The 17,631-nt window shown below is 37.7% G+C and overlaps 1 protein-coding gene across 1 annotated transcript in view; it reads left to right on the plus strand.

Moving 5' to 3' along the window:
- Positions 1-17,631, plus strand: part of RYR2 (ryanodine receptor 2 (cardiac)) — a 471,929-nt gene that overhangs the window by 205,598 nt on the left and 248,700 nt on the right. The window contains exons 9-10 of the mRNA XM_009893652.1: positions 7,386-7,485; positions 10,811-10,907. Of these exons, the coding sequence (XP_009891954.1) occupies positions 7,386-7,485; positions 10,811-10,907 (197 nt within the window). The remainder of the gene's footprint in view (positions 1-7,385; positions 7,486-10,810; positions 10,908-17,631) is intronic.

Consider the following 17,631-nt stretch of genomic DNA (forward strand, 5'->3'; position numbering starts at 1 on the left):
CAGGCACCTCACCTGTCCTCCAGGACAGGACCTTTCAAAGAGAGAGCGGCCCAGCAATGACTTCCCCCAGCTCCCTCAGCACCCAAGGGTGCATCCCATCAGGCCCCAGGGATTTGTGTATATCCAGTTTATCTAACTGATCTCTAACGTGCTCCTCATCAACCAAGGGATAGTCTTGCTTCCCCCAGACTTTCTCGGTTGCCTGCAAAGCCTGGGTCTCCCGAGGACTGGCCAAGTGATCTCTGACCTGGTCCTCCTCAACTGAGGGGAAATCTTCCTCCCTCCAGACCTTCCCCCTTGCCTCCAGGGTATGGGATTCACGAGGGACAGCTTTAGCAGTGAAGACCGAAAAAAAGAAAGCATTCAGTAACTCTGCCTTCTCTGTGTCTTCCACCACAAGAGCACCCATCTCATTCATCAGTGGGCCTACATTTTCCCTAGTCTTCCTTTTCCTATTGATATACGGAAAGAATCTCTTCTTACTGTCTTTAACTGCAGTGGCCAAACGTTCTCTCTCTATATGCTGTTAGGAATAGCGTTGAAATATCACCTTTTTATATTGCAATATTGCTCTGTGTTTTCAGGCAACTTGCTAATTATCTCCAAATTTGGATAAACAGGTTAACAATCCTGGGGCAAACCTGTGTGTGTAAAAATAACGGATGAACAGAGTACATTCACAGGCCATGGCTTTTTCAAAATGTAGTCAGAACTTAGTTTAATTTCTATAATACAAGGGGAGAGCAGAACTACGTCAGCTTCATAGGTTAGTCTTCCAGTTGTCTGAGTGCAGCTTTATTACTTAATTTTTTTCCCATTGCATTGTGACTTTATGATCTCAATGTAGTCAGTAGGTTAGTGTTTAGACCTATCTGGTTGGCAACCACTATTAAAGTATTAAGTAAATGTCAGGATTTTCCTATAGTCCCCCTTTGCTGCTTTCCATCAAATAAAGGTTTTGGGACAATTCATTTTTTTTTTTTTTCCCCCTGAAGAGTCGTCTTTTCAGTTGCAGTGAAGAAGTGCTAAACTGATAGGAAGGTTCGTGTTAAAATAGTAAGCTTAAGGTCCAGAGATGTGGACTTTAGCTGTTTGTTGACTCACAGAAATGTCCCTGGGCAAGTCACTCGGTTGCTCTGACTCTCATTATCCCTACCTGTACAATGGGATTTTGGATGCGTATTTTTCTGTGTAGCATTTCTGAGGAAAAGCCCTTACATAGGCATGAGCTGTGCTGTTGCCAGGTCCTTCAGAGGGGAAACTTGGCTCAAAAAAACCCTCTTAGCATAGCGTGAAAAGATGTTTGGCTGTAAATATTGCCACCATTTAAGTTCAAACCCGGGTTGCTCTGTTTTCTTTCTTGAGGCAGTGCAGGCCGATGAACAGATGTAATATTTCCAGCATGTTTCCCCATCCTGTACTCATTAGCAAGTACCCCTGCACTGCGGTTTGCCTTTGCATGTTGTTGACTATATACCATGATTGCTTTCAAAATCGCCAATTTTCAATAGTTTAGAAATTAAATTAATTATAGTTCGTATCAAATTCATGAAGCCTCTGGGTAACTTAGTCTTTTAAACATAATTAAAGAAAAATTCCTTGGATGTGAAGTTGAAATACAAAATGCATAATGGAGATAAAAGTGAAAGTTCATATCAATGAGGTCAGTATTATTCAGGCTAAGAAGTCAGGAAAGAGGAAAAAAAAACCCACCACCCAACTTCGAATCTACACTGCAACAATTTCTGTACTGTATATATGTAGTTGCTGTCCTGACTATAATGCTGATCTGCAGCTGCATTATGCAAATCTGTGGACAAGCCTTGAGGTTTCTGGCTTTGACTGAAATGACCTTTACTGGAAACTAACATGAAAGTAATTGGAAACTTTTCTTTGAAGTGTAAGCTTTTTCTTGAAGGTTTTTATCATCGTTAACTGATGACAGATTTCCCTTTCAAAAATAGTATTGTCCAAATTAGATCACATTATATGAAAGGTGGAGCTGGTATCTGTCATTTGTCCTGAACAGGAGTCCAGGTTCCTGATTATTGGAAAGGCACTCTCTCTGCATATACTTGCATCAAATACATTGTTTATTTTCAGCTCTTAGTTTTAACTCTCTTATTTATTATCAAATACTTGGGATAGCTTCTAAATATCTGTAGCATTTCTTGGTGCAGTAATTCCAGGGAACACAGCAGTGTGTGATTTGGTTTTTTTTTTAATTATTTTTATTTTATTTTATTCTTTTCAAATTTTATTTTCCCCCTATTTCATTTTTTTTCATAAGAGTATGAAACTCAGTAGTTGGACTTTGCTTTTGTCTGTGTAAGTTCACAATTCCAGCGTTTATTTTTGTTGAAAAATAATAAAATGGGTTTTTCTTAAAAATAATTTGGATCTGCATACACAAACCTGAAATTAGTGGAACAAGGTAGTTAGTGTTGAACTGTTCTGTTACACTGATCATAATGCAGTTCCCACAGAGTCTTTATAAAATTTGAAGTATTATTGTGGAGGCTGGTAGGTCTTCCTGATAATTAAGGTTGTCAAGTTGCTCTGCCTTCTAAAATTCTGCTTCCAAGTGATTATAATCAAGTTCTTGTAATGTAAAACATTACTTATTAGAAATAGTAGCATCTATTTCTGGTTTATTTGTTTTTTTTTTGTTGGTCTGAGATAATTTTTTAATTTAGTTCATCTAGAAGACATGTCACTGAGCTTGAAGACAGGGAAGGAAAAAAATATTTTTGCATCATTAAGAAAATTCATATCATTTTCTTGAAAATGTTGAGCATCCCATGCTTCATAACAAACACAGGAAATTAGAAGGGATGTTCCTGACATTACAAGTGTTTTTCTCACTAACTTAAAAAAAAAACCAAACCCCAAACCAAAAAACAAACAAAACCAAAAGAAAAAGGAAAAAAAAAGGTAACAAGCCTCTCCTTGCTTAAACTTAGTAAAGAAACATTCTCCTGAAATAACGCAGCTGTGTCATGCCCAGGGAAGATTTTTTAATTTTTCTTTTAGTAGGGAAAAGTCTTATGACTTTGCCTATTTTGCAGAAGCTAGAGTTCTTGCACCTCTTGTATGGTAATGAAGTGTTTGAACTCCCTCTTCAGTGAATAATTAAATACACGCCAACCCTGGTGGAACCAGATATTCCTTGTAATGGGTGGCTCAAGGCAGGGATGAAGTCAGGCACTGTATTGACAGCTGAGAACGCGGTGTTTTCTGTGCTGCCGGTGATCTGCTGTCATTTAGGATATGTGGGGGAGGAAGCTATGAGAAAGTAGAAGGAACAAAAGGCAGGTGATGTAGCAGGGAGAGGAGCCTGGGACTGAAGTGGGAAGGAGGAAAACTGAGTGGGATTTGATGACTGGCTGAAAAGACTGGCAGCTGAAGGCGGGCAGGCAGTAAGGGACTAACAAATTGCCTGGGACAAGAAGCTGGTGACAAGGGAGGAGTGGGCACCTGCTTGGTTAAAGTTGTGTTAGAAATTTGGGGCAAAAAACCTGTGCTGTTTTGGAAAGGGAGAATTGATAGAAGAACCAGTGGAGTGGGACTGGGAATGAAAGATGGCAAATGAGATCTGTAGAGAAGGAGTGGGCTGGCAGGGGAGAACCAACCGCTGGACAAAGATCCAGAGAGGGGAAAGTCTGGTGCCAAGAAATGAGAAAAGAATTGAGGGGCAGGAGTTGTACTGAGGTTCTGGAAGGAAGTCTAACGCTGGCTGACATGGAAAGGAGGAAGTTGAGCAAGAAAAAATGCAAAAGGCCATGCTGAGGCTTTGTAGGTCTGAGGAGAACCTTCTGAAGGAGGAGGAGGAGGAGGTCCTAAATCCAGGTGATGAGGTAGTCTGTAACTGGGTTGGGAAGCTGGATTGGCTGGGTGAGAGGTATGGGACCGGAATAAAGATATGGAGAGGAGAAGAGTGGAAGAGGCCTGCAGCAATTAGGCTAGATAACTGCTATCAGCAACTATCTAGGAAACCCATTGTATTAAGGCACAGCAGTCACCTGTGGTATGCTCACAGCATGCTCCTGACCATGATTTTGCATTAATTTGGGTGGCAGACGTCTGAAAAATGGGTTTAAAGTTTCCTTCTCTACCTGTGGTTCATGTAGGTGTCAGTGTGATGCCACCTACTGTAACTGCGGGTTTTTTTTTGCTTTTTTTTAATATAGGAAAATTACATGTAATTTATACCACAAAATAATTTTCTTAAATTTTGAAAAAACACAGGCAGTAGAAAATGCAAAAACTATGGCACTGATATATTTTTATGAAAACTCTTAGATATACAGTCACACTGGCTTTTTATGGAATGCTATCTCAGTACTGATAAAAGTTTGATGGATGTGTCAGGGCCGAGTAGCAGAGGGACTGTGGAATGAAGCAGCTTTGGAGATGAAATTTCAAGCTGGGAATTGCAGGTGGAGGATTGGTGGTATGATGCTTGGTTAATTATTTTCCTGGAGAATTAGATTTTGTACTAGACCCTGCTGTGGAATTATTAGGCTTGCTTTCAAGAGGTCACTAACTCTTCAACCCTTACCAGGAATATGCCTTACCTGGGTTGTGGCTCTGAGGTCTTCCTCCTTCTGCTAGAGGTTGAGGTCCCAGAGTTGCTCTGTCTTGATACCTGCAACTGAGGTGAATGGAAGATGTGCCTTGAACATTAAAACTTCATACAATGCGGTGGAATTAAACAGGTCCTTGTCACCTCAACTTGGGCATCCTAGATTAATGAACATTTCTTAGTGTAATCTATGTACCTCCACTCCCCATTGGAAAATGGGCTATAATGCTGCTCCTTTGGGATTTTGAGAAAATGAATTCATTAATATTTGCAGTGTTTCGTGAAATGCTGTAATTGTTGGTAGCAAGAGAAAAGCCTATGAGAAAATTAATAATTCTCTTTTCAAAGCTTTGAAGAATTGACCATACTGAATAAAGCATGAGGATGCAGACTGAAGATTGAGGAGAAAACAAAACACTGAGCAGCTGTTCATGAAGTTGAGCTCCTTTATTCTCTATATACAATAAGTCAGCAGTCGTGGAAAAAACTGTACAGGATCCATGCTATTGAAGGCTGTAATATGATGCATTCACCGGAAGCCATTCTTTTTTCCATTGGCTACTTTGTCATTTACTAATTTTTGTTGCTTTCTTCTGTAAAATTAATATTTTGTTAAAGAAAGCTCTTGTGTCTAATCATACTAAGTGGTAATCATCTGAAAGCATAGTAGCTGATGTGCTTCAGGCTTTGGTGGTTATAGTGCAGAAGGAAATCTAATATAAAGAGGGGGAATGCAGACTACCCCCATCTACCCTCTGTGGGATCCTTATGCTTTCCTGCCATGCATCTGCAATTACCTGCTGTCACCTACGTGATAGTGGACTAGATGATTCTTGATGGCTGGGTTTTAATGGTAATTTCTGTGTAGCTGTGAGTTTTAGCTACCGTTCTTCTTTTGCTGATGGTACGTTTATGCTGAGTGGAGGGGCTGAAATTTGTTAGTATAGTACTGGCAATTCTCTTTCTGTATCAATGGAAAAATTCTCTTTGCTTGTGGATTTACTGGTGAACTATTTAAACCACTTCAGAGAAATTTCCTGGGCTTTGCCTACTTTGGGTCAGAACTTAGATAATGATTTTTTTGTTCTGCAGTGTAAGTTTACCCATATACAAGTGCAGATAGAAATAGTTATTGCTAGATGAGATGTCAGTATTGACACACCTTAGCCAAGAGGAAGCCTGAAGCAGAAGTTTTCCTTTTTTAATGTTTTTCTCTTTGCACACATGGATGTTTTGGAGAATAGAAGCTTTGATGCAGACTGTCTGTGAAATTTGAAATACATCATCTACTAATTTAGAGCTATTGTAAATGCAGCTATGCTGCTGCAATCACTGCTGAAGGGTTCTTGTGGAGATTGCGTCTGATTCCTAAGCTCTCCAGTGAGCTTGACTACACTGTGTTCTTGAAGACCTAGGAACAGAGAGGTGATTGCATTGCTTTTCTGCAGAGCAGTACAGAGTTTATAACGTGACAGTAATTTCAGTTGGGAAACCTGTAGTATTCTGGGAAATTTGAGTCTTGGAGTTTATTCTTCAGAAGCTGCCTGTAGACTGTAGTGTTAACCAGTATTCATAAAATACCATAATTTAATTCTGAAAAGTGATTAAAAGCCTATGGCAGGGTAGATGCTAGTTTAGGAGATTATTAGTCTATTAGTAGGGAAGACAAATCTAGCTTTTTGGTTGAGCCTGGACACTGGGGCAGAAAAGATTTGGGTGAGAAAGAAGGCTGGAGGACCTGCCTGTAATGGAGGAGATCAATACCAGGATTAGAACAGACACCAGGATTCCTGAACCAAACATATTTCTGCTTTGCAAATGTTACTGCGTACTGGAAAGACATGGGCTATGCACGTGGTCCTCATCGATGATGGCAACCTGCTACTTCTGCCAGATACTCTGTTACACCAGCTGGCAAAAATCTGGTTAGTAGGTATGAAGGATGCTAAACATCGGTGTGAGTATCATGTCCACGTCCTGGCCGTTGCGTTATGGAATTTATTTCATTTTGATGTATCAGTGGAACTGACTAATGGTGTGGGAGAAGGGATTTTGCGTGGAGGTGATATATAATATATCCTTAGATTAGAATGTCACTGAACTAGTTGGAACCTGCACACACACACAAAGAATTTTGAGATGAGAAGGCATCTGTGGCACTCGCTGTAAAGACCTGCAATATTGGCAGACGATAGAGAGTAACACAGTAAAAGAAGAGCATCCATTGAATGCCAAGGCAGGAAGTGAGCCTTTCGGGGAAAGATCGTTTTCAGATTTGCTTGGATCATGAAAACTTGATTCAAGAATATATTTTGGGAACTCCCTTAAGTGCCTTACAAAATCAATTACTTGATTACTTGATATCTTTGATCTGATGTCAGTTTCAGGAAGCCAGTGGCCCACAAGAAATAATTAAGTGGTGAGCTGCAGATTAATGTCACATCCCAATATTCAAACTTTATGGAAAATACTATTGCGTATAGAAGGAAGAGCACCAGTGTAAGACCCCCACAGCATTTCATAATCAGTTCTTCAGAGTGTTTGCTATGGTCAAAGACGCCAAACAGCTGACCATACTGTGCCATTTGTATGTGTCTTTGAGGCAAATACGCTGCTATTATTCTAGCTTTATTTCTAATGGCCCTTGAAGAGTACCCAAGACTGACTTTGTGTTTACTTACACAGTCAATAGGAACAATTTACGTATGAAGGAAACAAGAATTTTTGATACTATTATTGTATACTGTAATGAGATTTTTAATAAACCCCAAATAAAAGCCTCTCTCTTTCCTGGTTTTAGCATCTCTCTTATGGCAATGGTAGCTTACATGTTGATGCAGCCTTCCAGCAAACGCTCTGGAGTGTAGCTCCAATCAGTTCAGGAAGTGAAGTTGCCCAAGGTAAGGTTGACTCAACTTTAATTATTGAAAGACTGATTGTAAATGAAATATCTGAACAATCAAATTATTCTGCCAAGTGCGGGAGTAGGTTTCTCTTATGTAAATATTCAATCCAGTAAATAAATATACAAATGTTCCGAAAAAAGTAGAAAAGTTATACTGCAAGTGACACTGATAGTTTTCTACATATTTTTTTCTGAATACTGAGCAGCTCATTCAAATCTCATTTTGCTAAAGATATGATAACATTCATAATATTTTTTTTTTTAAAAAGGCTTTTGGTCCAGGTTTAAAATGTTCTCTCAGATTATTCTGACGTATGCAGTCATGGTTACATGACTGACTGAAAAATGGGCAAGAGAACTGGAAGCAGGATGTGAAATCCTAGGAGTTAAGACTGGGAATGGTTTTGTGGGGAGCATATGGTTGGCAAGAAAAACAATAGGAGGGGAAAGACAGAAAGAGACAGGCTAGAACAACTTTCAAATTTATTTATTTTATTTGAGAGTTAGGAAGGGTTTTTTTTAGTGCAACTTCTGACATGAAAGGACAAGGATCCCTGAATTTATGCTGTGCTGGTTCCACAGAGAAGAAAAAGATAGTCATCTTTTTCTGAAAAGTCTGTCACGATGTAAAGCCTAATGATTTCTAGTTTCCTACAGAATAACTGCTTTGAGTAGGTATTGTAATAGAACCTTAAGAAGGTTAAAGCTGCAAGTTCTTTCTTACTCTCTTTTTTTGAAAAGGGAATGCACTGAAATTTCACATCAAGTTCTTCTTATCTGGCACATTTAAAACACATTTGTGGAATGCTCTTGCAGCTTTGCTTATTCAGATTTCAGGGACAGCATTGCCAACATCTCCTTTCTGTATACGCACTGTGATTTTTAGACTATGAGGATCATTCTGCGTATTCAGATTCTCTGACATGGTTTCTAGAGCAATCCGTTATTGAAAAAAATGCTAGTGCATCGCTTAACGGTGTGCTAAACTTTATGGAGAAAACGTTTCTGTTGATGAGACGAGAAAACCCGCTCCTCTCTAACCTGTTGCTTCTTCTTATAAACTCCATTCTTGTCCTCCAACTGCTGGCAACACTGGTGTGGCATTCATGTTAATAATCCCAGTATAGCTTATTAGCTGAGACTCAGATTTGTGCTGCTCCACATCTCTCTGGTTGGTGAAGCTCACTAGTGGGACCTGCCCAGCTGTTGGGGAAGCAGAAGTCCACAATGATAGTGTGTGGTGTCATTTTTCCCAGGGGAAATCTTGTGAAAATGATGTAACATGATTTTAGCAGCTGTACATTTCTCTGTGTATTTGCTTGTTCTTTGTTGCTATACCTTTCCATTTTCACTTTTCTCAGGTATAGACATTAATTATCTTCAAGCAGTATCTTTTCTAGAGAAGATCAGCTGGATGGTGTCAGAAAGAATCAGAGCAAAGGCCTTATTCTAGCAAAGGCAGCAAATGCTCCTGTAATCAAAGTTGTCTTGTGAAGGGAGAGTGAATCTGACACTTAGTGTGGAAGACCTTACTCTATATGCCTCAGTAAAACTGTAGCCAAACTGGAGAAAATTACCTTAAAAAGAGGAAAGAGGAAAATAAAGCTAATTTTGTTAGTATCTGCATAATGCTTTGCCATCTTCATAAACAAAACATTAGTATAGGAATAACTACACTACAATACCATCTCCTAATCAAAACTTCCCATTAAAAATAGATAAATAAGTGAAACAATTTAGTTAAATAAAATTACTTCCAAGTGAAAATAATGGATAGTCTGTAAACTGAACGAGGATATTGGATGTAGTTAGTTGAAAGAAAATAATTTCTTTTTACATGCATTTCAGCAAAACTGGCTGGTGCAGAAGTTAGTTTATAGTTGAAGTCAAAACAGAGCTTTAGAGTCAGATCAAGTAATTCTGCTAATTCTGTACTGTGAAGTGGATGTGGGACATTCTAAAAACAAAACAAAAAAGTTACTCAGGGCAAAACATCTCCAGAGTTATGTTGACACAGGTCCATGTAAAAATTAATATATACATATATATATAAAACTACCGTTACCTGGTGTCAAAATCCCAAATTTAAAAATTTAATGCGAAAATTTGCCACATAAATACTAATTTGATACTGATTTCAAAGGTTTTTAAAAAAATATACCCTGAAATATTCCCTGGAATATTTAGGAAAAAGATTTCCCGTGGCTTCAAAATATACCTGTGAAATGCGTACAGTGTGACTGTTGGGTGTTCAACATAATTTCCCTGTACAGATCTGTCTTACTGCACAGAATATAGACATAGCTTCAAAATATTATTCCAATGATATTTTTAAACATCTCTTTTAGTTATAATACTAAACCCAAGGATGGATTTATGGATGTTCCCACATCCTGCTCAAATGGAGAATTTGATATTAACAAGTTCTAGCAAGAAGGGAAGATGAGTTTAGGAAGCAAATGTAAATACTCGGTTAACTTATCAGACTGAAACTGCACTGTCTACTATGTTCAGTTACTAGCTTATAATAAAATGTTTGTAGGACAACATAAAATTAAATTTCTTAATGTCAGATCTCTGATGCAAAGAGAATGATGAAAAAGCAACTACTTTGTTAATATCTTTACTGATTAGAATTATGGCCTTATTTTCAGCTTTCTGGCTGCAATGTCCTGGCTCTTCAAATATTGTGATGCTACATGTTTGGCTTTGAAACCTGCGTGTGCAGTCGTAGTGTGGGCAGTATAGGAGTTCCTCTTTGGAGTCCAAGTAAATTATGTTCGTAGGTGGGGAGTCTGAAGTCAAGCAGAGCTTTGAGTGGATCTTCCCAGAAGTTTTTCTCACAAAAAACTTACAAAGACACCAAAAAGGATTTTTAAAGTTAAATAAATAAATAAATGCACAAATATTTCTTTTGTTAGTATATAAACTGGAATCCTTAACTTAAATCAAACCCAAAAGTGAGTAGGTAAAATGTAAAAGAAGACTCTTCCCCTTTTTCTGTTATAATCTAGGAGGGAAGTACTTGCTTCCTTCTTTTAGTTGCACTAACTCTGTAGAATCCCCTATTTGTGGCTCTCTTTCTCCTGATCCACCCTTTCTTACTTGCTTACTTGGAGCTTTTTTCAGCTGGCAGTGTTCAGCTGGATCCCCAGGGTACGAGATATCTTCTTCTTCTTACTCTCTTTTTAAAGTAACATAAAATACCAACAAAAAAAAAACAACAAACAAAACTGATAGTATTTATTACAGTCTGAACTATAGTTTTACATGTTGCTGCATTCAGACAATTGCACTTGATTTTTCTCCTTTTATTCAAGGATATCTGATAGGAGGGGATGTTCTGAGATTATTGCATGGTCACATGGACGAATGTTTGACAGTCCCTTCAGGTGAACACGGAGAAGAACAAAGAAGGTAGGTTTCCAGCTTATAATACAATAATAACGAATGTTGCTGAATCAATATTAAGTGTCACTGATAGTATGGATTTTTGAAGGATATTGTGATGAGAAGTATTACTCATAAGAAGGAATATTGTTGAGAAGAACTTTGGACATGAGCCTCTTGCATTTTCTTTTCAGTATTATTCAAGTCTGATTTTACTCACCAGGCATAAAATTAATAGTGATTTTTTGGTAATTTATTGTCATCTTTATTGACTTAAAAACACTGTGAATTAAATGTGCTGGTTTCTTTGAGTAGTTTTTTTTTCTCTAATTACAAAAAATTCCTCTGGACAAGGTATGTTAAGATTACTGCCCAGTCTTTCAAGACTACTCATCTAGGTATTGATCTTGGGTGTACCTGTCATGGTAGTCTAGAACTTAATTTATGGTTGTTTTCTTGACTAAAGGAATCCTTGAATGGAAGTAGAGAAGTGATGACAGCTTGGGGTGTGTCTCTCAGTTAACTAATAAGTCCAAAGGGTGAGAAGACTGGCACTGAAAGTGGCACGTCTCAGTGGAGTGATTACATGGGTGAATCAAAGTCCTATTTATTTGTTCTAATAAAATATACCCTAAGCTGCTTTTCAGTAGGGCAGTGTCATATCATTTATTCCTACCTTCAGCTTGAAGATTGCTAAATGATAGTGTTGATTTTGGAATAGTTCGTTTAATGCAGCATATTTGGGTAGCTTCATTTCCATGACAAAGAAAGTGCTATTCATTCATTTCCAAATGAGTTTTCTTGGTTTGCAAATAGAAATGTATTTTTTATTCTACTTTATTCTTATTTGTAAAGGTAAGAAGATGACACTGGAAACTCATAAAATATAGCAAAAATTTTCTATGAATTTTTAAATATTAATGAGAAAAACTTCAGAGTTTTCTTATACAGCTGCTAACCAACCCTTCTTGGCTATTTCTTATTTTTAGACAAGGCAATAGTTTTTTAACACAGAAGATATTTCAAAATGCTGAGACTTAAAATGTGATCAGTTCATGTTTTAATTTAAGTTACTATGCGACAGATCCATTACAGCTTGGAGTTTATTGCTGCTGTTGTTATCCTTACCCTGAAAGTGATGAAAAGATAAGAAAAGATAAATAGGATCCTATACTGTTCACTCTTACTTCAGTTTAAATCCTGCAAATTTCCTTTTAAAAATTGTAGTTGCAGTATAATTGCAGATTTATAAATGATAAAGCACTTCATTACTGACCTTCAATGCTTAGGAACACACTAAAAAGCTGTCTCTTCAACAAGACTAAGATTATATATACACCACAATAAAGGAGCACGAAGTTGCAAGTTAAGTAAAAAATTCATTTGATCTGTTTGTGCATTCATATCATGCACCTTTGTGTCCCATAACACAGGAAGAATAGGGTTCATTTCTTCAGCTGCAGACCATTGCCGTAAACAGACCAGATTGTTATTCTTCTTTCTGCAGTGTCTACCTTTTCCTTTAGCTATCTAGTACCCGAAAAGAAGCAGAGGTAGTAGGCAACAAATAGTACCTATGTCTTTGTCTTTATGTTTCCTGATAGCGATACTGGGAAACATTGTTTCTCAGTGCTTCATAAAAACCAGATTTGATCTTCTGAAATTCTCTTCTAATTCAGGAGCTTTCTTTAATAAACAAACAGAATAAATAAGTTTAATTTTTTTTCATATTCTCCTTTTCTGAACTTCTATTGCATTTCTGATTTTAAAAAAAAATATTTTTACTTATAAACAAGGAATATGATATATGATTACTTTTAATTTTATGGAGTTAGGTATAATTGCTCTGTGCCCCACATTTTCTCCTCTTAAATTATTAATATGTTTAGTTATTGCTTAAAAATTTTATATTTCTATCTGTAATTAGGACTCTTGCCAATTCAAAATAATATCTAAAAGGATAATTTGTGACTCCTTTCAGTTTTCAGTATGTATGCATACCTTATTTTGATGGGTGGTATTTAACTGCTGGTAGAATTATATTTAAAAATTTGGGTAATTTTGGCAGGTTGGAAATTGTAAAATACAGTATTTTATCTTTCATTTTAAGTTCCGTAACTTTTGCACACAAGACATGATAAAGTATGGTATATTTGGAGTATAAAAATTCAGTATTATCCTTTCATTGCCTTTTGAAATAGTCTGGTGATAGATTATTGTGGTTGTGTTTGGTTTGTTTTGTTCCAGCATATGCCTGGAGAGCAGCTCTGCTCTGCAGAACGGCAGCATAAAGGAACACTGAGAAGTTCCATCTCTGTTGTGACTCACTAATTCCTCTATCTCATTTTTATTTTTCTGCAAAGGCCTCCTCTTTATGCCTTTTCAAATGGCCTCTTTATGCCTTTTTCAAATAAATAGAAGATCAGTCAGTCCTAAAATAACAGTTTTATTCTATAATGTCACCTGGTGTCATCTAATCCTGGAAATGAATAAATTGTTTTGATGTGAAGGATCCTCCTAGGCAGTTTCTAAAAATAACTGCTGTTTTTCTCTATTCTTAGAGCACTGATAGTTACATAAATTTGAGCATAAAAGTGTTTCAGAGATAACCAAAAGTCCAAAATAAAACACTTTTTATCAAGCTGTTTATACTCTTGTGGAACAGCATTTAGCACAGTGGAGACCTATGATTCGGTGTCAGTGCAGATGCTGTATTCATGATTACAGTGCCTAACAGAGCTTCCTCAGAGGCAAGGTCATCTGAATCTGCACTAGTACAGTGCCACCAATAGTCATAGAAAAAGTATATTAAAAAAAAAAAGCATATATATATATACATATCTCTGTCTCACAATTTTTCTGAATGTATACCATGTTACCTTGCTTAATTGTTGAGCTTGTGCATCCCTCCATGTGGTCCTTAAAATGTGCTGCCATGACTATGAGAAGGTAGAGTGGAATCCTTGTATTTTTGGAAGAGGGACTTTGGTATCAAGCGGTGAGGTGCACAATGAGCAGTGGGAAAAGAGCAATGTTCAGGGCCAACTTTTGACACAGGCAAAGCTGGTGTTTGCCCAGGGTGAGAGACTGGTTGGGAGGAGGATGTTGTTCCCTCCATCCAAGAACCGAGACCTATAAAGGTCCTTTGGCCTGTACTGGATAGCCGTAGCGCTGATTCTTGCATGCGCAGTCCACCCTCTGCCGTCTTCTCAGCACGTGTCCATGGCCCCTCAGTTCTGGAAGGAGGGGGAGCTGTCATGGGGCTGCAGGCTGCTAGAGCAGAGGCTGCTCCCTTGCCCCCTCCCTCCTGCAGGCAGTGGGGTTGTGCTGTCTCAGCAGTACGTACCTTCTGCCCTGGCAGCGGCAGATGCAGGCGTGCGATGGGGGTGAGCACAGAGGCAAAGTGCCTGGGCTACCTATTGCCAAGGCTGTTGTGTCTCGGTGCGTTTAAATTGCCAGTGAAGATGCTACCTGGAAGAACTGGTTTGCCACTGCTATACAGCTGAATTTGGTCAAAATTGCTGAGAAATCTTGAGTTGCCATTGATAATGCTGCCTTTTAGGTAGCGATACTTGGGTCTTAATGTAATGCTAGTGAGACGTTATTGAAAGATCACATCTCTGAACTACAAACTTTTTAAGACAACTTTGAGTATTTGTGTAGTGGGAGACTCAGAGGACTGATTTAAACAGATTCTTGCAGTAGTAACCTAAGAAAAATGGTAAAATAGGATTTTATAGCATGAACTGATTCCTGCCTCTCCATCCCCCCCTAAAGATCTAGCTGGAATCAGAAACCTTAAGATAAGTTTTAATAATTGTAGTGGCTTATCCACCACACAGAAGTCTTTAGGCTCGGGGGCTCCTATCCACTCAGAAATATACTTTTCCAGTTTCAAGTAGATTCTCCCTGAAGTTGCTAGACATAGTTTGCTTTGTAATTAAAAAGCATTCCAGTTGAAAGCGGCCCAAGTAGAAATGTTTGTGGTAATATGTTGGTTTACTTGACCATACACTATGAAAAAAATAGTGGTATTGTTTTTAAAAGACCAGAGGCAGAGTGAGATAACCCTGGTAGTTTTCACTCACTCTGACCCAGAGGAAGAACAAAAAAGGAACAGGAAAAAGGTTAAGTATGTGCAGTTTCACTGAGTTAAATATAATTTACTACACATTCTAGTTAGGTTGGTTGCTGGTTTAAGGACAGTGTTTAAAGCCTTGTGCGTAGAATCCTTAAACTGTATTTTTGTTATTTAAAAAGCCTTAGTCATCTATAGCAAGCTAGACCTAAATGTGCAGTGTTGTTTCTGTAGCTCTTCAATTAAAATTTCAGAAGCGTTTCCTGGTAGATCATCCTGTATAGATATACAAGACAAGTATAATCAGCTTGGTGTTCTTCTGTTGGTTACTTGGATTCTATTTATCTTCAAAGCCAGCGGAAACTTCTGCAGCAGCACAGTCGATGGGGGTCAGTATTTATCTTGACTCCTTTTCCTCCACTCTCTGCCCACATGCCTATGGGCTGGCTCCCATCGTATGAACTTACAGAAGCGGTCTGTCACTTGTGCATATGGGAATGAGGCAGACTCAGAAGGATTTTCTTGATTTATGTTTTAGGTTTTTTTTTTTCTTGAAATAAAGGATTACATAGTCTCCTTTCCCACCCTTTTCCTCCCGTTTTATGCATGAGAAATTTGTTAATAATATTTAATACTTCTTTTTTGGGCAGAGGATTGTATACGATTATCCAGCAGAAGATTTAAATCACTGTTTGTATTACAGGTACCTTGAAATGGTCTTAGCTTTCATTTGGCATCTTTCCCTGTTGAAATTGTGACACAGGGGTGGTTTTCTTTTGCTGGTTTGTTTTTGGTTTTGTTTTGTTTTGTTTTTTTTTAAAAAAACACAACACCTTATTTGGTAATTATAATATTGAGTCTTCATTTGTGAATTTATAATATCAAAGAAATGAATAAATTTTTTCTAATAGTGGTGGAAGTTGCTATTTAGAGCAGGTATACATTGCAAGTGAAATTGTTTTCCATTGTTTCAATCTTTTAATTAAAAAAATTTGCAAGAAATATTCATAATAAATTCAGGTTGTGCAGCAGAGATTTTAAGTTCTGTAATTAACAAGCTAATGTTTTTCCCCATCACAACTGAATCAGTCAACAGCCCCCCCCCCTTTTTTTTTTTTACTGTTCAATTAAGAAGAATTATTTTAAAATTTTGGCATTGTTGTATTATGTGTATTTTTTATTGTTTTCCTGGAAAAATGTCAGATAGTTATTAATACAGTACTTTGCATGACTGTAAAGCTTTTGATTAGTTTGTGGTTTGAGGTTTTGGGGTTTTTTTTACTTAAGAGTCCCCAAAAATTAATGGAAGTGTATAGTCAATGTTATTTTTTTTTATTAGGTTGTGATGCTTGCTCTTTATCATACCCCCATCATTCCTATTCTTTTAGAACTTAAAGTCCACACAGAAGTAGGGCTGTGAGTATTCATAGTTCCCAGTGTAGGAGGGGGCCATGAATGTTCCCGTTGCAACTAATTTGCATTTTAATTTGCAATACATATTTTAAAGTGATGACTGCAGTGTAATTTGGATCCTTCAGAAATATATCATTACAGAAAGAAACTACCTGTGTGAGGGAGCAAAGTGCTCCTGGCTTTTGCAAAGTATCACTTGAGGTGGAACAGACTTCAATTTATCAAACCATCCAGTCAGAATAGGCCTTCAGGAGGGAATGTGTGTGTGTAGCCTCATTTCCGAAGCAGTTTTGTCTTTTCTTCCTTCGAGAGTTTCTTTGGGTTAAACATATTACATTAAGGCTTTTGTAAATTATATTGTACGTTTTGTGTTAGTCTCAGAAATGAATAGGCAGGGTTGTAAAGTGATGAAAGTCAAAATCAATGTGATTTAGCCAATCCCATCTCCTTTTCACTTTCCTTTCCATGCTATTCTCATTAGAAAGGTAAAATACAGTCCTGGATATGGCATTACAAACTAGTGAGGTCTGTTGTACCCCAGAAAGGTCAGGATCTGACACTTGTGAAGGATTATTTATGACTGAAATGTGAATTCAGAAAGTTTTCACCAAGCATAAATCAATTACCTCCCCCCACACCCAAAACCCATGGGCCTTCAATAGTAATGGTTGTACTTCATAAATTAATTTGAAAAAACATCAGCAGAGCTCTTTAGTGATTGTTTTTTCAGATTAGAAACAGAACAGCCTCACCTGTCATTGAAGGGAATGCAACAATTTCTTTAACATGAACTTTGACATCTTCTTTGGATTTATTCATTTGTGAATTATCCAGGTACAATATTGTTATGTTCTTTATGCCATCTTTATGGTGCCCTGATTCGTTCCTAGTTACTGAGTTTTAGTCCATTATTTCCTTGCTATGGAACTTAGGATTTACACATTTTTGAAGCAAGACTACTTAAGTAGTATCGAAACACTGTCATTTCATGTAATTTATTTTAGCCTCATTTGATGCCCCTTTTTAGTCAGTGAATTTCACTGAAATGATTGCTCTCTCTCTGCCCAACAATACTTTTTAATCAGAGTATGAATTCAATAAGGATTCTCCAGGGCGTTTTGGTACGTGGTCGTCTATTTTAAACCTGCGTAATTAATTCATTATTGTAACTGGAATTGAGCGATTCCGAGGGGCGGGGCTGCCTGGCGTGGGGCGTGGGTGGGCGGGTGATTGCGCTGTCCGTGGTGCTGTAACGACAGC

Source organism: Charadrius vociferus, unplaced genomic scaffold (genome assembly GCF_000708025.1).
Source record: "Charadrius vociferus isolate BGI_N301 unplaced genomic scaffold, ASM70802v2 scaffold309, whole genome shotgun sequence".
NCBI classification, from domain to species: Eukaryota; Metazoa; Chordata; class Aves; order Charadriiformes; family Charadriidae; genus Charadrius; species Charadrius vociferus.